The 22671-nt window shown below is 38.5% G+C and overlaps 2 protein-coding genes and 1 long non-coding RNA gene across 14 annotated transcripts in view; 1 reads left to right on the plus strand and 2 right to left on the minus strand.

The window, feature by feature from the left end:
- The window catches only part of RIC1 (RIC1 homolog, RAB6A GEF complex partner 1), a 51956-nt gene extending 45698 nt beyond the window's left edge, over positions 1–6258 (minus strand). Inside the window, exon 1 of the mRNA XM_058166191.1 lies at positions 5578–6258. Within this exon, the coding sequence (XP_058022174.1) occupies positions 5578–5718 (141 nt within the window). The 5' untranslated portion in view covers positions 5719–6258. The remainder of the gene's footprint in view (positions 1–5577) is intronic.
- Positions 6259–6443: 185 nt separating this feature from the next.
- LOC131189780 (uncharacterized) overlaps positions 6444–22671 on the plus strand; it is a 43707-nt gene continuing 27479 nt past the window's right edge. For 3 of the 4 annotated variants that reach the window (XR_009153127.1, XR_009153126.1, XR_009153125.1), the window contains exon 1: positions 6444–6641. This is a non-coding gene — a long non-coding RNA (uncharacterized LOC131189780). Of the gene's footprint in view, positions 6642–19749; positions 20142–22671 lie in introns of all 4 variants that reach the window. The other variant, XR_009153124.1, reaches the window with a different exon arrangement.
- The window catches only part of LOC131189779 (programmed cell death 1 ligand 1-like), a 28261-nt gene continuing 15264 nt past the window's right edge, over positions 9675–22671 (minus strand). For 3 of the 9 annotated variants that reach the window (XM_058166197.1, XM_058166192.1, XM_058166198.1), the window contains one exon: positions 17895–22654. In XM_058166197.1, the coding sequence (XP_058022180.1) occupies positions 22260–22654 (395 nt within the window). In that variant the 3' untranslated portion in view covers positions 17895–22259. Of the gene's footprint in view, positions 17473–17894; positions 22655–22671 lie in introns of those variants that run through there. The other 6 variants (XR_009153123.1, XM_058166196.1, XM_058166195.1 and 3 more) reach the window with 6 other exon arrangements.

A 22671-nucleotide genomic window follows, 5' to 3' on the forward strand; every position in this document is an offset into this window, starting at 1 on the left:
CAACATATATTTAGCAAATAGCCTTCAGGGGAAAAAAAGCCAGAGGTAGCAGAGAATACACAGAAATGGCTCTAACCATACAAGAGAATATTTGGTTTTCAAAATGTTTTGTCTGGGTTGCTGAAATATGTGTGTTTACTTTATATGTGTGCCCACTTTGTTTCTTATTGCTATGGTGGACATTTTTGCTAGACAATATGAGGCAAATTACCTGTGTTTTTTATGTGTGTTCCAAATGTTTTTTCTTGCAATGGTTTGTTTCCTGGTTAAACTGGAAATCTTCACAGAGATGTTCAGAAGACAACTCACAGAAAAGTACTGACATGAACAATTATCAGAAGCTAATGGATACTATTCTAAATATTTAGGAAAAAGGTAATAGAAGAGTTTTGTTTAATGGAAAGTCAGCTCAGCACTCCTGAGGGACCTTAACATGTTAGAGTTCATTATAAATCCTTGCTCAATCTTGCAATACTCCCTGGATGGTATAGATTTCATGAACACGGGTAGTGTATCTGAAAAATTGAAAGAATGGAAAATGTGCTGTGAAGGGACTTGTGAAACTACTAGACTGCACAGAGGTACAGAAAGTCCTTTTTCCACTTAGCATAATTTCAGCGAAAATGGAAGAAAAGCTTAAGTTATTAATAATCCATAATTGGGAAAAAATGTATGGAATGTTTTTTGTAGGTAAGAAAATAATTCTGTAAGATGAACAGGACCTTTCAGGGATCCTGTTTTAATATCTATAACTTTCAAATCCAACTGTCTTCAGTAGGATGATATACAGATTATAAGAATTCTATTTTTCCCCAACTCTGGCTCTGTTGAACTGGAGTTTTAAATTGTTAAATAAAGGCAACGTACAATGAAAGCAGCTACAACCTAGCCACCTGAAATGCTCTCCCCTTAGTCTCTAAATGCGATAGCAGCTGTCCTATTTAGCCACAGCTTTGGAATTAGTAGCCTTAACCAGCAGCATCTCAGAAACAGGCATGCTCAGAGGAAGAGATCTTCTACTATAGAAATCCTGAGGAAAACAACTGTAAAACCTTTTGCACGGTGGAGGAACTTTGAAAGACATGCAGATAAGTTCACAAATCCCAATGTGATCCCTGTACCGAGTAGCTCTAAACCATAAGTAGGTAAGAATCATGAATGAAGGGACTCTTGCCTTATCCCATACATGACTTAGTGTCTTAGCAGCAGCAGTTGCAGTTAAAACATAGACAGGTGTAGGACCCACAAGCTCACTAAACTCTTTGTTCCATTATGGGAGTTACTTCTGAAATAACTTGGAATGGAGCACACTGAAACAGACATAAGCTTCTGAACGAAAGGTGGAATAGAGAATAAGCCTAACAATTTTTTTTCCTCTAACAGCTATAGTTATCTGAAGATGTTAAATTATTAACAAGCTTTTCATATCTTCTGCATATTTGTAGTTATGACTCATAGTTTAAAACCATTCTGCTAAATTATCTTTAGCCTCAGTACCTTGACTTCAAAAAAATGGCCACACACCATGCTTATTTAGCACAATAATATTTAGTGATTTGTTAATAGTTCTGTGATGTTGGCCACCTTATTTAGTACAACTATGGCACAGTTCCAAATCCATCAATTGGCCCAAAAGGGTTGGAAACTGAAACCTGGAAGTCATAAGTATTAATATAAATAAATTAAGTATCTTAATTTAGCTCCTGCACTGACCTTATTCCTTTCCCTCTACTGCCTTAGATTTTAATAGTCATAATCTTATTGTTTTTTTCCAAAAAATGCAAAGGTTACCCAATTCTTCATCCATCCAAAATAGTGTATATATTCATGTCAGAAAAAAGTGCTTTACATATTAGAAATGTAAAATTGGACTGCAATTTACAAGTGAAAACGTGTTTGCAAATGGTTGCTAAAAGGTAAAGGTTCCCCTCGCACATACGTGCTAGTCGTTGCCGACTCTAGGGGGCGGTGCTCATCTCCGTTTCAAAGCGGAAGAGCCAGCGCTGTCCGAAGGCATCTCCATGGCCATGTGGCCGGCATGACTCAACGCCAAAGGCACACGAAAGGCTGTTACACTGTCAATAGTATACGTTGATTCAGTAGAGAATATTGTTAGCAATAGAAATGGAAAAGTTTCTCTTTTCAATTGCTTAAATCCCACAATTCAAGGCAGTGTCCATATGTAATGGGCCCGCATCCTCTTTTCTCCACAACAGTCCTGTGAGGTGGGTTGAACTAAGATAGCGACTGGCTCAATGTCACCAGTCATCTCCCATGCCTAAGGGAGGATTAAAAAGCATATTTCCTGGTTTCTAGGCCAACTTCTTAGCTGCTCCATTGAATTGGTTCTTTTTTTTTTACTGCAACCCTTCTACCCCACAAACTGTTCAAAAGGTCCCTCCATTACACAGAACAGAACTGACTGTAGAGGGAATAAATCATTATTAAATATTGTTTCCATTTCTTACTTTAATGACAGAAACCTCTGAATCAAACTCATTTTAGTGATATTTGATCTAATGGATATAACAAAGCATATACATAAAATAGCTCACATTATTAATAACATCCCAATTGCAATTAAAAAGGGAAATTTCTAATCTGATAGTAGAAAAAATTAGCTTCCCAGTTAATATTGTTAATATTGAAAATTATTTACAATTTTGATGCCATATTTACATAACACATATTACAAATAATTATTGATACCATTGATGATTATACACACATGTATAAAACAAGGCATTTCCCAAAAATATTTATCTATACAAGCTGGTTATCTACTCATAGGAGTTGGAAAGAGCCTTAGTTGTCATCCAACCCAATACCATCTCAAAACAGACTCTATTACAGCAACTCTGACAATAGCCATCCAACTTCTCTTTGAAGATGCTATCAAAGGAGAATTCACAACTTCATGTGAAGTCATTAGGACAGGATGAAGAGCAAAACAAAGGTCGGTAATATATTCAGAACTATTGGGATTTGGGCATATAAATACAGAAAACTTCTACAAAATTATGTATATGTGAAATACTAGAACAAGATTGAAGATAACAAAGGCTTTCTGTGTTTGCATAAAGAACTTAATCATAACCACACAGTACACTGGATATAAGAAAATAACAACAATCATTACATCATCAAAGGCCCTTATATGTAGATAATTTTTAACATGTTTGCAAATGGATTATAAACTTGCCCTCCTCACCAAAAAAATTGAAAGATAAATGACAAATTATAAACAAAAATAAATTATATTCATCATTTACAACTAACAGCCATCCAAAGGCTAGTATGTAATGGCATAATTCTATCCTTGTTCATTTAAAAATTGATATTCTGGTATTTAGCTCAGTGTTTATTCTCATGTAAGTATATGTAGAACTGCATTCTAAATTGTTTAATACTATGTAGATGATTAATATGAGTTGAGAAAGTGAACTGTAGGTAATTATATGTTTTCCTTTTCATTCTATACCTTCCATTGCATTTGATTCACTAATCTTCAGTTTTACTCTTATATCTGATATTCTTTTTTCATATTCACTTTTTAAATTTCTCTTTTTTATTACTCCACCTCTACTCTTTTTTGTAAATTAAGAAATCCCAAGAGAAGGTTCTCCAATCATTTTAATCACTGTTTTCTGAATTTCCTTCCAGTATTATGTTTTCTATAGAACATCAGATCTCATATAAAAACACATTGCTTTGTCCCAGGCATTTGACTAATACAATCATATGTAGTAGTATTATAAACATGTTTAAGATTGCTATTTTGAATGACAACTTTGCGCGGAATTGTAGACTTACACTAAATTGACTGTTTCGAAACCAATGCTCACAAAGATATTACTACTGGAACTAACAGACTGTCATTGCAACACAATGTTGCATCATAGATATCAACTGAATTAGAAGCTAAGGCATATGGAACAACTAAAATTCAACTTCCTTTCTGGACTTTATAAAATCAATGTGTCAATGCTAAATTTAGACCAACAGATTGATGGGACATTACAAGATATTAAAAAATTCAGTTACAAAAATATTTGTTAAGGAATGGGCCCCATATGGTGTATATAGTTATTGACTATACAGCACTATACTGTGTCAGAAATAAGTTGTTATTGAAAGATATTTCACTCTTACACAAAGTTTAAACCTACCGAATTACCTTCACCATTACTGTTAGTTAGTTCTTTCTAAATACATCTCTATATAATTTACATAAAAAGCACATCCTACTCCTTCCATGAAATTGGATATCCAATAGAATAAGACATGTATGAAATAAACTCAACTTAAACGCCTTTCATAACTATCACATGTATACAAAATGGATATTCAAGAGGAATATGCCTAAAATGTAGATATAAATTAAGAAAATATTTAGAATGCAGTTCAACTACTCCTTCTAAAAGTGGTGAACCGCTTCTTGGAATTATTTTTTTCCCTATGCCCAAGCTACTACAACTACAGGTAATCTTCAATTTACAACCATTCAGTTAGTGACCATTTGAAGTTACAAGAGTCCTGGAAAAAATGACTTATGACCATTTTTCACAGTTATGACCACATGACCCTTGATCATCTGATCAAAATTTAAATGCTTGGCAATTGGCATGTATTTATGATGGTTGTAGTGTTCCAGGATCATGTAATTATCTTTTGTGATCTCTGACAAGCAGTCAATAGAGAAGCCAGATTCACTTAACAACCATGTTACTAACTAAACAACTACAGCGATTCATTTAACAACTGTGTCAAGAAAGGTCATAAAATGGGGCACAGCTAACTGAATAAATGTCTCCTTAGCAAATTTAAATTGAGGACAATCTGTACATACCTGAAGGCAGGTTTGGAATTGAGATTAAGAAATGCCAGTAAAGTTCAAAAGAAATTTTTAAAAAATTCCTAGGATACAACTGAGCCAAACTGCAAAACAAGTCCTTTCTTTTTCAAGTAAGCATCCCTTTGCACTCAAAGGGTTTCTGACGCATCTAGAGTCCATTAAGTAACTAAAAATACATCTCAACTATGCTGTCAATCTGAAGATTTAAGAGAAGAGGCAAAGGACCCCCATTTAAAAGGATAACATTAACACACATATTCAGCATTAGTCATAGCACAAAGCAAAGCCACAAGTTTTGTTTGAGCCTTTCAAAGTATTTCCCAATTCAGCATCACATCCCAATAAGGGAGGGAGGGATCAATAGATTAGATAGATAAATTAGATAAGAGATAGATAAGATAGATATGTACAGATACACCTATATACCTGTACATCTAGAGACAGACAGAGATATAGATATCTATATCCACACACACACACACACACACACATATATACTGGTATATATGTATATACATATATATACCGGTACATACATACAGAACACACACATATACCCAATTCTTTTTCACCATTCAAAAAGGAGAGGGGGAAGAGGCCAAAGTCAGGTATGGAGCAATCTGGCTGGGTGGGGGGGAAAAAAAACCACAGAAGAGAGCTTCGGGAGGAGACGGTAGCTAAAAAAATAGGCCGGGTGATTATAGGGTGACAACTTGACTCACCCTGTTGTACCAGATGCTGAGCTGGGACGGTGACAACACAGCGAACAAAGTCCTTTGCGGGTCGGCCTGGATCCCGAGCGGGGGCTCCTGAGCCTCTATGGGGCACAGCAGTCTCTTGGGCCAGCCGCTGAGGAAATACATGGCCGGAGAGCCAACCCGGCGTCCTGGCCAGGCGCCGTCCTAGCAGGCAGAAACGGCGGCCGGAGCCTGAAGGGGTTTCAGCATCTGTCTCGGGCGGCCAGGACGCTCTCGGGAAATCCCAGCATAATAGCGAAGGGATGGAAGCTCCACTCGGAGGCCGGCGTCGCCCCTGGCAAGGCTGAGAGGCGCTCGGAAGAGGAAGGGAGTCGGAGCTGCCTTTCTCTGGCGGGTCGAAGCAACGGGACGTGGGGGGGGGGGAGGAGGGGGGCGTCCTAAGGGGAAAGGACGGTTACAGCTCCAGACGGCGCCCTCGCGACGTCGCCTTAACCTTGCGGGTGCCTCGCGCTCTTCCCGCCGGGGCTTCCTTTGCTTCGGCCGCCGCTGCCGCCGCCGCCGCCGCCATCTCTTTTCCTTTCTGCTACGTCGGCGTCTGGCGGTGGACAGAAAGAGGGGGGCGGGGGTGAAGAAGGAGAAAGAGCCAGCGAGAGACGCATACGACCCGAAGGAGGGAGCGAGCCCTGTTTGCCTCAGGACGGCAACTCAGTACAGGTTGGTGAAAAGGGGGCGGAGAATTCGAGCCAGAGGACGCCGCGATTGGCTCCAGGGCCCTTGGGGGAGAGAGAAAAAAAAACTCCAACCACCGGAAGAACCACCGAGAAAGGCTAGAACGGAGGAAAAGAAATCCTCCCCCCTCCCATTTCCTGTGTAGTGGAGGTCTTCTCCATTTTGCGGGTTGGATGGCGAGCCGATGGAGGCTGGGGGTGGGGGAAGCGGGTCACGGTTTTTCTTTTGCCTTTCCCGGAGTGCCGAGTCGGCTCTCTTTCTCCACGATGATGGCCAAGGAGTTAAGCAGACGCGCACTTATGGTGTTCTGATCGGCAAAAGATCGTTTTGAAACAGTCAGTCCAAAATGTGCTGTACAGGTACTCCTCAACTTACGACCACAATTGGGCCCGAAATTTATGTTAAGTGAGAAATTTGTTTTAAGCGAGGCTTATTTATTTATTTATTTATTTATTTATTTATTTATTTATTTATTTATTTATTTATTTATTTATTTTATTAGATTTCTAGACCGCCCTTCTCCCGAAGGACTCAGGGCGGTGTACAGCCAAGGTAAAAAGAAACAATGTACAATTAAAAGTAAATTAAGAAACTTATTATACAATTTGGCCGAAAATTAAAATAGCTAAAAAACTAAAAACCCCAGTTTAAAACTTAAATAAAATTTAAAATTCGAAATCTAGACAATTTAAGAAAGCCCCGCGCGAACAAACAAATATGTTTCCAGTTCGCGGCGAAAGGTCCGAAGGTCAGGTATTTGGCGTAAACCAGGGGGAAGTTCATTCCAAAGAGTAGGAGCCCCCACAGAGAAGGATCTTCCCCTGGAGGCCGCCAGCCGACACTGCCTGGCGGACGGCACCCTGAGAAGTCCCTCTCTGTGTGAGCATACAGGTCGGTGGGAGGTATAAGGTAACAGCAGGCGGTCCCGTAAGTACCCAGGCCCCAAGCCATGGAGCGCTTTAAAGATGGTAACCAAAACCTTGAAATGCACCCGAAAGGCAACAGGAAGCCAGTGCAGTCTGGGCAGGAGAGGTGTTACATGGGAGCCACGTGGGACTCCCTCTATCACCCGTGCAGCTGCATTCTGGACCAATTGAAGCCTCCGGGTGCATCTCAAGGGGAGCCCCATGTAGAGAGCATTGCAATAATCCAGGCGGGAGGTGATGAGAGCATGAGTGACTGTGCATAGGGCATCCCGATCAAGGAAGGGGCGCAACTGGCGAACCTGGTGAAAGGCTCTCCTGGAGACCGCCGCCAAATGGTCTTCAAACGACAGCCGTGCATCCAGGAGAACACCCAAGTTGCGCACTCCCTCCTTTGGGGCCAATAACTCTCCCCCAACAGTCAGCTGCGGCTGCAGCTGAAGCTGACTGTATCGGGGTGCCGGCATCCACAGCCACTCCGTCTTGGAGGGATTGAGCTTGAGCCTGTTCCTCCCCATCCAGACCCGTACGGCTTCCAAACACCGGGACAGCACTTCGACAGCTTCGTTGGGGTGGCCCGGGGTGGAAAAGTACAGCTGAGTATCATCAGCGTACAGCTTGCCCCACTTTACGACTTCTCTTGCCACGTTTGTTAAATGAATCGCTGTGGTTAAGTTAGTGACACGGTCGTTAAATGAACCTGGTTTCTCCATTGACTTTGCATGTCAGAGAACTGCAGAACATGAGCCCGGGACATAAATGTGAACCAGTTGTCAAACATCCAGTTGTAAATAGGGTGACCCTGGGGTTGCTGCAAGGGCCATAAGTGTAATAAATGGTCATAAGTGCCGTTGTAACTTCGGTCACTAAGTGAACTGTTGTAAATCGAGGACTACCTGTATTTTGTCGGGGCTTCCCTATCACATTTTATATTTCATATGTTGTATTTTTATCTGTGTTTTTTTTTAGCAAAATGTGATGTGAATGTGCCATGTGATAAATACCAGTAAATAATCCCCTATCATAAAGGCAGGTGGGTCTTGCAATTTAAATTCCCCTCCCTATCTCTCCATGATTAACACATCTGGGGACCAGTTTCATTAGTTTAGAAGTTCCTTTTGAAATTGAAACATGATGAACCTGCCCTTAAGGCAGATTTAAAAGGGACATGGTGGCTTAGTGGCTAAGATACTGAGCTTGTCAATCAAAAGGTTGGCAGTTCAGTGGTTCTAATCTCTCGTGCCACTTAACAGGGTGAGCTCTGGTTACTTGTCCCAGCTTCTGCCAATCTAGCAGTTCGAAAGCACGTAAAAAATGCAAGTGGAAAAATAGGGACCACATTTGGTGGGAAGGTAACAGTGTTCCGTGTGCCTTTGGCATTTAGTCATGCCAGCCACATGACCACGGAGATGTCTTCGGACAACACTGGCTCTTTGGCTTTGAAACGGAGATGAGCACCACCCCCTAGAGTCGGGAACGACTAGCACATATTTGTGAGGAGAACCTTTACCTTTAAGGCAGATTTTTAGGTACTTTGTTGCTCCTTTGCTTGCTGTAAAGATATTTGAGGTTTTTTTTAATAATAGAGGCATTCAAATGCAAAGGTTTCTTTCATATGACAAAGTAGCCATCTCTGGCATTGTAATTTCCGGAAGAGGGGGCTTGATTCATCTATTGAACATAGGTTTGTGTTGGTTCAAGCAGAAAAGAAAACCTTGGGTCCCGTCCCCCATCCCTGCCCAAAGACCTTAGAAACAACAAAACTGAATAAAACGTGTGTGAGAGCAAGAGTGGTTTGGAGACTTTACTGTTAGGATATATTTACATCAGAAATGTTTGAGGTGCAAATATTTACCAAAGAAGCATATATTTAATTTATTATACATGTATTTAATTTATGATAAGACTGCTAATGTAATGGCCAGCAAAAAAATATATAAGGAAGATTGGTTTAAAACCAGGGCATATGATTACTGATGCAAAAAGTGCTCTGGAAATTTGTGTCTGATAGACAAAATCTCAGAGATTTCTTGGATGGTAGAAAAGCAGTGGTCTCCCTGTTTCTTATATAACTGTCTCTAGAAAACAAGTTAAAAAGCCCCACAAAGAAGTTTGTACTGTAGAAGTTTAAAGGATGAAGCTACCCATTTGCACTTACCTATTTACACTTCCGTTGCAAAAGTGGAAGTGCTTAATAATGAAAACTCAGTTTACATGAATATAAAGCATAAGCAAAATATGGCTATTATAGCATATTCTAGGAACCAAATTTTGAACAGCAAATTACTAGCAGCTGTTCACTATAATTATGCTTGAAACCTGACTGTATTTAAAAGCAACACAATAAAAGTTGTAAATATTGCATTGCAAAAAAATTTACTATAACCATGCATTGATTTTACTAGTGTAAATTAGAAATGCTGTATTTGCAAATAGTGGAGTTATATCTGTACTCAAAGACTTATTCAAATCTGAATTTACTATTCTAAATAGAAAAATAGGTTTCAATCCCATAATTATTCTGATTTCACGATTAAATATAAAATTCAAAAGATTATTATGATTGCACTTGTTGGTACAGTAAGCATTAAACTATGCTTGAAATAGCTTGAGTGAACATATTGTCTGTGGGAAGTAACAACCATCTGTGTTTTAGGGTTTTTTTTCCAAGCAGGAAATTCAATTCAAACTTAATACTATCAAAAGCCTTTGCTTAAAGATAATAAACAGATGTTGCACAGTATTAATAAACAACTTTTAACAATTCATTTTTTTTCAAGGGAGCTTTATGATTTTCTGCTCCAGCCATCATGCAGGAAGCATGAGTCTCTTATGCACATTTTATTGCTGCCCGTAGAGTTTTTTGAGTTTGAAACTTTCTTTAAAAGCAGCTCAAAACACAATAGATTGCATTAGTGCAGCTTTTCCTATTGAGTTGCCTTCCAGATATGCTGATCTACATTTTTCCTGACCATCTTTGTTAAACAATTGAGTAGGTTTTACAGGTATTTTGTTTACTTTTTTTTCTTCCATCAAGTACGTTTTGATTCTTGGTGACTAACTGGATTAATCCATGCCACTTTCTTGTCAAAAATAATAATTGGTTTGCCTTCTTCCTAGGGCTGAGAGAATGACTGGCCCAAAGACAGCCAGTTGGCTTTCATGCTTAAGGCGAGATTAAAACAGTCCTAGTTGCTGGCCCAGTGCTTTAACTACTAGAACAGAAGTAGAGCAGAGTGCTATGGATGATGAAATAAAAGATAATTGATCATTTCTAATGATCAGGATCCCATTTCTTCTGAGATTTTCCAGTTGTTTTTTATTAATAAGATGTAGAACTTCTAGGGCGAACACAGAATTTTTGCCTTCATTCATAACACAGATTATATTCTGCAATATATAAGCACCAAATGTGATCTCAAAGAAGTTTGTAAGCACAGTATGCATATTAAAATTTGCAATTAGAAATGACAGCTCATGACAGCTGGAGATAATTCACTGTAGTTATAGTATGCAGCCAGTTTCTTTTTGGAATGTACTCTGAGTTGACACTTGCTTATTTTCTCCCATGGGCATGCATTTTTACTGCAAAGTCAAAGCAGCACATACTTATTTTAATAGCTGTGTTGAAAATAATTTGTTTTCTCCCCTTTACATTCTGGATATTACATTTCTGTATGGATCAGTAAAAATACTTTTAAATAATATTTTCTAGAGGGTAGCAATATTTGTAACAATAAGAACATTATATATTTTGTTGATAGCCGTTTCTATTTTTCTTGTGCAAAAATAGACAATGCTTGTCTTTTTTCCCCCAAGGCATAATATTCCATGTTTTTAGTATCTTTAGAAATGGGAACACCTGCTACTCATAAATGTAATCAAGAAAATTACTAGAAGTAGTAGTTTTATTTATTACAGTATTTACTTGTTAATCTCAAGCTCAATGTGTGACTTTCTTCCTCTAGATGCCCTTTTACTGTTGCTACATGCTGTACATGGCTTTACTTTCCATAACCCTCAAAACAACACAATACAATAAAATAAATACAAACAATAAAAATTCATCATCTTTAAAGACTTAAAGATACCATTTTTTTTTAATTTTACAGCAGAGGACTCAAAACTGTTATCTTCACTTCTCAAAAATTACAAAATAGTTCCTGATTTTAAGCTGTATTTGATCAAAGCCATCTTGGATATTCCTGTTGAATGTCATGCTTCAAGACATAAAATGGGAATATTCACAGTATTGTAACGATAATGCAGTTAGCTTTGAACATTCTTTACTGAATGAACATTGGATGTCTTAATAAAAACAGGTGGTGAGCAATAAGACAAAATTTGATTGAATAAATAATGCTCTTTATTTCCATACTAAAATTCAGTGTTCATCATTTCTAAACAAAAATGACTTGTAATCTGAATACAATAGAAAACACAAGGGGGAGCTGTACCACATCTTATATTGGAAACTAAACTTTAGTTCAAAGCGAAAATATTACAGCTGTCTCAACTATATGTTTACTCATTATTTCCTTTCAAAGGTCAAAGATCAAAGAGTGGAAAAGCCAGTAATATAAGTAGTATATTTTCTTTTAATAGCATAATCCCTCTTAATCAGAGTTATTTGCAGGCACCACGAGCTCTATCGCTTCCCTGTGTTTGTGTAATGTCAGGCATACAAAAATTGCAGAGCAATGCTGCTTTCTTTCCGACCCACCTTCTGCCCTACTGGCACATCTGTTGTTAATTATAAAACCATTGATGGAGTGACAAATTATTTAGGGACCAATTTAAATCGGTAAATGGATCCATGGGAAATAATACCTTGAAAATAAGTGCTGGTAAAATGGTCATTATATTTCTTGTGGGGGGCTTTAATTCCAGCAAAGTAACACTATCAGCCTGAGTGGGAGTACCCTTTACAGAAAAGGCAAGTGCTGAGTTCTGGGAGTGCTTTGGGATTCAAATCTCTCTTTCTGTTAACCAGATCTAAGACAAAGGTAGGATGACCTTTTACCAGCTTTGGTTGACTTGTCCAGTGTATCCACATCTGGAAGACAATGAAAATAAAACTAATGCACCTGCTGAAAACTCCTGGCTCCCCTCCAGCAATGCTTGCACAGGAGGTTGCTTTCACGTCTACAAACTTCAACTAGTACTGATACAGTAGAAGAGAATATTTGTACTGTAGCTCATTGTTGAAATGAGGGGTCCTTGGTGCTGTGAGCTTGATGGTTTTCTTGCAGAAGTTTCATTATCCAAACTAGGTAACATTGTCAGTGCTAGAACGGAATGGGCTAGATAAATAAAGAGCAAACCCTACTCCATTCTAACCCTGATAATGTTACCTAGTTTAGAAATGAAATGTCTACAAGAAATCAACCAAGCTCAGAGACCACCAAGGACCCCATGCTTCAGTTAGTATAAACCTTGGTAGCTGGGTTAGTCTTGAGCAGAATAAAAAATGCCTCATTACATCTTTTGTTGAAAAGGCAGGCTGCCTGCCTGTTCCTTTTTAGGCCACCCACACATTTTGCTTATTATAAAGCCTTAAATGGCCTTAGATCCAGGCTGCCTGAGAGAAAACTTTTTTTTAATCTGAGCTTCCATTCTGCTTGGAATCATCTGAAGAGATTCACCTACAGTTGCCACCACATGTGTCTGCTGGGGTATGATTTTAAAAAGTCAAAAAGATCTTTTTTAATATACAATGCATATAAAATGCCCCTGTGGTTGGTGTATTGAATTTTTTGACTGTAGTTCTGTAGCAGGGGTGGACAATTAATTTTTTCGAGGAGCCACATTTATTCATTATTAATGATGCTTGTCTTTTGACTCAAAAGCTCAGTTAAAACAGTGTTTAATGCCTCAATCTTAAAACTGTCTTGTAAACTGCTGAGAGGGGTAGTTGGCACATTACTAGATTAGAAAACTAGAATACATCTGTATACCTATGAAATTCCACACGAGAGGGGTAGCATTTCCCCTACTCAAACCCACTTTGTGGATACACTCTACACAGGAATATACCTATACATATACTTGTCACATCTGCAGCTGCCAAGAATAAAGGAGTTAAGTAGCAAGGTTCCAGCTGCCTTGTGATTTCTTTTATAATGTGAAGAAGTTCATGGCTACCTCCCTAACAGAGTTAAATTTTATGAAACAAATACATAGGTCTGCAAACTCAACAGACTGCTCATCTGATCAGCAAACACAAGGTCCAAGTCATGCAAGGGATGCGTGACATATTTAGAAAGTCCCAGGGTTTTACAGTTGGTTTTACTTTCACTGAAGCGTACAAAATACAGAGAGAAAGATTGAGGCTGAGAGACAGCAGGAAGTTTTTTTTTAATATGTTTCATTGCTTTTCTTATAGCTGTAACTTTTTGCCTAAAAAAATTCCAACAAAAAATATAAAAAACAAATATAATAAAAAAACAAAATTTGAGTTATTCCAGAGTGCTGTAAGTATAATAATTACATCTGTATAAAAAATACTGTAACTCAAGTTTTGAACAACCTTTGACCACACAGAACCACGTGATCCACTGTTTTCTTTTTTGGTGATAAACAAACCATTTCAAAGGCTGAGAGCTAACTTTTTTTTTTTTAATCCACTTTTTTGTATCTAGTATTTTGGTGTCTTTCCATGAGCACCTAATCTTTTTGGCAAGTATTTAATGATGATACAGCCAAATCTCTTAATAAATGGATAAATTGAGGGACAGTCTCACACCACTGGGATTGGCCAGTCCCACTCGTGCTGGCAGAGGAGATCTGCTGCGGGTCCCGTCAGTGTGAGTATTCCAGCTGACAGGCTCCAGGAGGAAAGCTTTCTCTGCTGTTGCTCCTGCCCTTTGGAACATCTTGGCCCCCAGCCACCCAATGTGAGGTGTGCCCCAACCCTCCTATCTTTTCATAAGGGCCTAAAGATGTGGCTGTGCCAGTTGGCTTGGGGCTCCAGTGGGGGTGATTGATTGAGTAATAACAGATCCCACCTTCCTCCTCCCCACTCTACCCCCGCCCTCCATGTGTGTTTTTGGTTTTAATGTTTGTTTTTAATTTTTTATGTTTTAGATTTTATGTAACTGAAAGCTACCCAGAGTTACCCTAGGGTAAGACAGGCGGCCAATAAATTTTATAAATAATAAAATAAAATTCCAGACTCTTTAAATATAAATTAATTGCACATCAATGTCTTTAACTTCCTCCCCAAACTTTGGTTCATTGCATTAAAAACATAGAACCAATAAAATAATTCTAACAAATAGTATGAATAGCATTCAAAGCATGCACATTCTATCACCAACATAAGGACAGTAACTAGAATTATTTGAGCATTCACTAGGAAGTCCAATAAACCTTAAAAATGGGGGGATTTTAATCATAAAACACATATTTTACATAAATTAAGACCTGAAACCACTGATTTTGTAGTAAGAAAACTTGAATTCTCTAATCTAGTTTTCTTGCATATTATCCAAATTATTTTTGTAAACATTTTAGACTATTGGTGGTACTGAATTATGACTTTACTCTTGACCAAAACCTATCATATTAAAAAATCAGGGCCTTTGGAGGCAGGCAAAGCATTTGGAACAAAATGAGAATATAACAAGGACTTTAATTGCAAGTAGTCCTTGACTTACAACCCTAATTAAGCTTGGAATTACAGTCATAAATCATGGTGATTGTTAAGTATGTTACCACATGACAGCATCTGATTTTACAACTTTTTTTTTTTCAACAATCACTAAACAAACCCGTTTTCACTAAAGGGCATTCTTGCCAGAAACTGGCAAAAAAGCCAAAAATTGCAGTCACATTACTCTGGGTGTTCGGTAACACAGCTGAATTTATAGCTGTTTACAGCATCCCCCTGTCAAACCTGACTCGATTTCATAGTCACCTGTACCTGCTTTTGCTTGCAATGATGGGAGCAGGGTGGTGAATTCCCAAGGGTGGAGGGAGGCTATGGAATACAAGTGAACCGTCTGTTGCTGGAGGGACATTATCTAACAAGGCCAAGTGATGATGAATGCTTTGACCGAAGCAGACAGCTTTTCCCAATGTAAAAGAACTGAATTCAGTTGGTGAATTATGAACTATGGGTGGCCCGGAGGGGAAAAGGGGAGTTACCTATGTGGAGTTTTGCAGGAAAATCCCAGAACTGACTTTGCTTCTGTCATGCCTAGATGGATTTTTTATTAAAGCTACATTATTTATTTATTTATTTAGTCACACAGTATATATAAGCATAAGCATGAAATAATTATACAATATAAACATATATATGAGTATGTAATAACTATATTAATTGGATATAATGAAAGGAAACAATAGGATAGGAACGGTAGGCACGTTTGTGCTCTTATGCACGCCCCTTACAGACCTCTTAGAAATGGGGTGAGGTCAATGGTAAATAGTTTTTGGTTGAAGCTTTGGGGATTTTGGGAAGAGACCACAGAGTCAGGTAGTGTATTCCAAGCATTAACAACTCTGTTAAACCCAGTTAAAGCTCTGGGGATTTCTTTTGTTGAATGTGCCAAATGGGATGGTTGATATCCACAGTCATGTGACATTTTATGACATTTTTGCTGAAAAACTGGCACTTCTGGTTTTCAACAAGACTGTGCCCAAAGGGATAAAAAATGGTTTGTGCTTATTACTTACTGTCACATTTAATGACCATGAAAAAAAGTTGTAAAATTGGACCTGTCGCATGACAACTTGTTTTATGACAGTCACAATATATAACTATAATGGGCAGGTACCATTACATTCACATGTTGAGGACTACCTGCATAGTTGGAACCACATATATACAGGATTTCAACAATTCCAAAGCTTGACTTTCCAAATGGCCCATGAGCCAGATCTATTCAGTATTATTTTCATCTGAATGCATTATAGAAGCTAATAAATACGCTGAATTATATAATTTGCAGTCAGGAAAGTTAGCTTCTATTTTCACATGTTTGAAATGGAAATCCTATTTACCATTCAACGAGAACTAAATCAATAATCAATTTGTCTAAACTGAAATCAAAAAAACCCATCCTGGTTAATGTATTGAGGCAATTTTCTTTTTTGCTACTTTTAATCTTCCTCACAGATTCATAGCGCTTTTCAACTACCTAATATTAACCCCCGTTAATCTGAACTATGCATTATTAAATATTCAAACCTACTGAATAGGATACTTTTCCTAGAAATAATTATCAATAATAATTCTTTAATAGACTCTAAACAAAAAGTAAAACCAAGTGTTATTACCATTTGGCACTTATGAGATTATTCTAATTGATTGTATATCTGTAGCATTTATAGCATTATAACATCTCCACAATAAAGATTTTTGATCATAATTGAAAAGATCCAGAATGTCATTAGCATACAACAAGCTTGTCTAAGCCTGTAGTTGCAGAACAGTTTGAAACAGCAGTTATCCGATTTGTAACTCATACTTTGCACATGCTACATTACAATAGTTTGTAAATATATTAAAAATGTTAGTTACAATGTTTCATAAGAGCACCAGACAGGACAAAACAGAATCATTACTCTTCATATCCATCCAGAGGCCAACTACTGTACAATAATAGCTAAATTTTAATTTAACAGTAACAGGACAACATTCTCCATAATGCTTGCGAATATCAGGCTGTCTTATGAAGAAGCCCTATTGCACACAACTGTTTCCTAGGACTTCATCATCTGTTGACTGAGATGCTGCTGTGCAATAGCTAATGATGGAGCTAGCTTTCAGAAATAACATTTCTATAGCAAAAATGTGAAGTCAGACCAGAGGCGTCTGCACCTAGCCATAAAGGTGCCAACATAACGAAATCTTCATTGCAATATTAGAGGATAAGCCCTACCTTCTTATTTCAATCATGACATCACACACACCAGCCTGTTGTGTTGCAACAACAAGACGAATGTTTTCTTACTGTATATATTATCTGTTCTGTATGAAGCTATATCTGGAAGATGCAGGGAGTCTTGAAAATAAGCAAATCCCAAATCTCTAACCTGCACATTTTTCACAAGTATTTGGAATGAACAATGGACATAAGAAAACCAGAAAGATCAGCATTAATTACCTCTACAGTCCAACTTCCTTAAAGAAGTTTCTAAGAGGAGGAATCGGATCAATGGAGGATCAAACAACAAACAAGAGCAGCTTCTATTTGCTCAGGCTTCTCCATCTGCATCAGTCATCAAACTTTATCCTTGATTTGATGCTCCAGATCTTCTAAAACCAACAGCAGGGAGACAAAGAGATTTACACAAGAAATAATGAGTTGTGGTTAGCCAACCTTTTCCTATGGATATGCCAACATTAAGACTTCTGATAAATGGGCTCACAGTGCTACAAACTGCACTTCATAGCTCATTGGGAGAGCCCCAGCTTCTCAAATTTCTCAACTTTGGTTTCTCAAACCAAAGCACTTCACTTCATTTCCAATACAGATTTCCTGTTCAGCAACAGGAAATAGTATAAAACAAAATTCTGTTTCAATATAGGCTTAATGAGATGGAGAGAAAAAATTACTTTCACTTTTTATATGTCTGATCACACATTTGCATAGAGATTTTCAGTCCTTAGAATAAAGGAGCCAAACTTGCTTTTATCAGAAACAGCCATGTCAAAATTATACAGCGGAAATAATGGGGTAAATACAAATTGTGTTTTATATATATACAGTACACACACACAGACACACAGAGTGAAGGAGAGATGTGAAAAAAAACAAGTATCAGGTTAGCAAATAAATGTAACCCAATCAATTAAAAATTTGTATATTAAAAATCAAGCTCATCTTTGGTGACTTTGTGGAAACCCCATTTCTTGGCAATAGTATGGAACTGGGATTGCCATGCCACCTGTCTACAGTTTCCCTCTATCTACTATACAGTCTAGCCACTATGCCAGTTTCCCATCCGAATAGTAACCAGGATTTCTTGCTTAGCTGCTAAACTCACATATGATCCACACAGCCATGTGCTGATAAATGTGTGTTAAAGGTTCCCCATAAATACATTAGTATTATATAACTGCCAAGCAATAAATACTTAAGATATCAAGCTGATATCTTAATCAAACTAAATTTCCAATTTAATTGGAAAACAAATGGACACTTACCTTTCTAGGTGTGCAAATTTATTAATTTTCCCCCCCTTAGAATTTAGTGATACTAAATAAAATCACAGCACTATACAAAATTGTTGAGATAAACAAGATCATGGAATTTTTCCCAGTGCCTGATGCATTTCTTTGACCTGTAAACAAGAAAATACAATGTGTTGGGATTTTGTACAAAACCTGATTCTCTATTGTTAGGTCTAAAAAAATTGGGTATATGCATCTGTTTTCATAATCGTTACTATGGCAGGATAGGATTTTTTTTTAAACCCAAGATGCTTCATATATCACAGAAATGTGACCCTTTACAACAGGGGTGTCAAACTTGATTTCATTGAGGTCATCAGGGTTGTGTTTGACCTTGGGGGTGGGGGGGCGTGGCCAGGGGGCATGGCCAGCTTGACATCACTCATTTCGGGGGCATCTGTGGTGACCCAAGTGCTCTGCCAGCAAAAACCGAAAATCTTCGGAAAATAAAATGAAGCTAGAGGCTGGTACATTCTTTGCCAGCTTTCTACTTGATATTTTTGGTTAAAACTAAAATAATTAAGAATGGATGAAACGGGGGAATTCTGGGTGATGAAGTTCATACATTTTAAAGTTATCAAGTTTGAAAAGCATTAAACTAGAACATGGAATTACTGGTATTTTATTTGATACTCAGTTTGAAAATGGTAGATGGAAGTTAATTTTGCAGGTAAATGCAAGTCAAGTTCCAGCAGATATTGCCCCTTAGATAATTATTGTATTGCAGTGCTGGAAGAAGTAACTCTATGCCAACAAAACATCCTGCTACTTTGATTTCATTGGGTTGACAGTATCCAAAAAGTATTTCACTTTTGCAATAATACACCAATAAATTGCCCGAGTGTTAGTCTCCCAGGGCTCATAAGTCAAGTAAGCAGAGTTAGGGCAATAAAAGTTGTACGTTTGACAAATGTGAAGTTCCATGGGATTCAAAATAAAAGATTGTCAACATGCTGAAAACCAGAGGAAATGGACAAAGAGAAATTTTAAGGCAGAGGGACAAAAAGTATACAGAGTGGAAAGTAGAGAATCAGAAGCAAGCACATTACAACTTCTGAGGCACTGACAACTTATATAGCCCTTGAAGTGAAAAACATTTTGACCAATCATGTTTCAAGGGTTTCTTTGATATAGCACAATCCCTTAGGTCTATAATTTTCACAAATGCTTATATACTACATGCTGTGCTTATCAAGGTTGAATACTTCTTCTCAAGAGAGCTGACCCATTCTAGGTCATCATTAGTGGTGGGTTTCAAAAATTTTTACTACCGGTTTTGTGGGCGTGGCTTGGTGGAATGGCTTGGTGGGCGTGGCAGGGGAAGGATACTGTAAAATCTCCATTCTTATCCCACTCCAGGGGAAGTGTTGTGACCCAGGTTCCTGGACCCGGACTCCTGGACTCGGATGATTCAGAAAGTGAGGGAGAAGACCTGGCAAGGCATGCTTCTCTTGGGCCCTCTCCCTCCCTGGCACCCATGCAAAGGGAGGAGGAGGGGCTGGCAAGGCTTGATTCTCCCGAGCCTTCTTCTGATTTGGCAACGCCCCAAGAACAGTTTTGGAGTGATGCAAGACTGCGCAGACGTGACCGGCGCGCGCAGCAGAGGAAGCGGGACAAAGCCAAGGAATGATGGTCATGCAGTGATATTTGCAGAGACTATAAATAGGAGGCAGGACTTCCTGGTTTTTTGTCTTGGACAAAGCAATGAATTTGCACGGGCAAACTGTATCAATGGAGGGAAGAATATATTCGTGAGTAATTCTGGCCTTATCTATAATTTCCTCGTTATCTCCAGAGACTTGGCAGGCCCGTGGGTAGACGTGGCCAGGACATTTATCTATGTAATTAAATTAGAAGAGAAGGCCTTTGACTGACTCTTTGTTGGGAGTATTGGGGGAGGGAAATGGAACAGGAAGGTTACTGCAAATCCTCATTTCCTCCTATTCAGCTGGGATTTGGGAGGCAGAGAATAGATGGGGGTGGGGCCAGACAGAGGTGGTATTTATCAGTTCTCTGAACTACTCAAAATTTCCGCTACCGGTTCTCCAGAACTGGTCAGAATCTGCTGAAACCCACCTCTGGTCATCATGTGTACCCTTTTCTCCTGTTCAACAATAAGATTATTTTATCCTCCTAACTGGAAAGTGTTTGCTCCCATACATTTAGGTTATAGAATTATGGGTGCTTTTAGTTCTTATAGTTTTGAGGTGAGTCCAATCCACTCTTCCAGCTGTGCATCCAATGATTGCAATTGCCTAGGTAGTAATTGTCTTGATATTTCCTGCACTGAGTTTGGACTTTAAGATCTTCATTTTCATAATGTACCATTTACTTCTAACCTTCTTCTTGACTTCAGTGGGCTTGATGTTGTTCTCTTGAAGGATATCCAGGTATTTGTAATAATTGTATTCATCAGACTCTTGATGTTATTTCTTGATTGCTTCAGAGTGCATATTTCCCTCTTGTTGATGGTAAGGATGGCCCTTGTCCAGTCCAAATTCCATGCAGTATCTTGGTTGCATATTCAGATAGTGTTGAGCAGGAATTCTATTTCAGATTTTTTTTTTATTTGCATGTATATCCCGCCCTTCTCCGAAGACTCAGGGTGGCTTACATTTTTCTCCTGTGCCTTAATGTTGACTCCTGACAACTGTTTGTGGTTTCCTTGGCAAGATTTCAGAAGTGATTTGCTATTACCTGCTTCCTAGAGCTAAGAGAAAGAGAATACCTCAGCTTCTTTTGTGCCTCAGGGAAGACTAGAAGGTTTTTAACCTGGTGCCTTACCTTATCTAGTGCCTCAAACTGGCATACTCTACCTTGCTTATAATCTGTCCTTAACTGGAATACATCATGCCATTCTTAGTCCTGAATAAATACTCATCTTGAAAACGACATGCAAATATGCAGAAAAAAATTCCGACATACATTTGAATGGTAATCCTGAATTACATACAGAATTGAGAGAAGATTTTAGTAATCATTTAGTAATGATTGTTAAGATGAAAGAAGATTTTAGTAATCGTTACAGTAGTAATGATTGCTCAGATGAAAGATAAGAAAAGACAAGAGTAAGAAGAGAAGTGGACTTGAGGCTCTTAGGAAGATACGTATAATGGATACATCACAGAAAGTTAATTCATGTTCTATTTGCTTTAAGCAGCTTGTGAGACATTCTAGATGTCACCCAAATACTGAAAATTTGCATGTTTTTTTAAAAAATTGAAGAACTTTGGAATCTGAAATGTATCAATCCTACATCAAGGCTGCAATTATGTCTCAAATCCAATCTGTGGCTCTGAGAGAAGGTGACAAAGTAATTGGTAGATTGGATTAGAGTAATTCCTCCCTATACTTGTTTCAGAAGAAAAAAAATACCACCCATCTTCTCTGCCCGTGGTTTTCTTCCAGACTCAGCCACATTCAATTATTCTTCCTAGATTTTAACCCATTGCATCTTAGACAGTTTCTTTCAGCTACACTACATTTAGGTTCCTTAGCAATCATCTACATGTTTCTAGGACAGGTGGTCCCCAAGGTCTACGCCATGGCCCACTACTGCTCCATGGCCTATTATGTATTGGGCTCCATGAGTGGCTGCTTAGAGCACGTACACATATGAGTGCAGCTCAACTTGCACGAGCGGTGGGCTGGTGGGCATTCGCACACTTGTGCACCAACCCACCGCTCATGTAAGTTGAGCTGCATGCTGGCCCACCATTCGCATAAGGGCTACGTATACGCACACAAGTATATGCTGGCCCACCACTTGTGCAACCAGTTTCCTTCTCCACCCCCCAGCCAGGCCACCAAGCCACAAAGATTGGGGACCTCTGTCTTAGGGCATCTTCAATATTGCAGGCCAATTCTTCCTATCTATTCACACAACTCATTTTATCCTTTGGCATTTTTATGATTAGAATCCTAGCTTTTCCATTTCTGCCAGAATTAAACACCCACATAATCAAGGCATCATTCTTTTTACCTATTAGAAATACTGTTCTGTGAGCTGAGGTTTGTCTCAATTCCTTATTTTGGAATATGCAGCTGTAATTTCCAGGAGCACTTGGTTTGATTCTCAAGACACTGGTTATGTTGAAAAGTCCTGTGTCTGTCAGCTTATGTGTAGTGTTTGCAAATATCGTGTCGTTGATTCTGTTTTCATAAAGCCAAAGAACATTAGCCAGGGGGTACCCTTCTGCCTGGCAAGTTAAGATGTGGCCGTCTTCTTCTTTTCTTTCTTGCATGTTTATCCTCTTGTAAGGTGCTACATAAAAAGAAATA

Source organism: Ahaetulla prasina, chromosome 2, assembly GCF_028640845.1.
Source record: "Ahaetulla prasina isolate Xishuangbanna chromosome 2, ASM2864084v1, whole genome shotgun sequence".
NCBI classification, from domain to species: domain Eukaryota; kingdom Metazoa; phylum Chordata; class Lepidosauria; order Squamata; family Colubridae; genus Ahaetulla; species Ahaetulla prasina.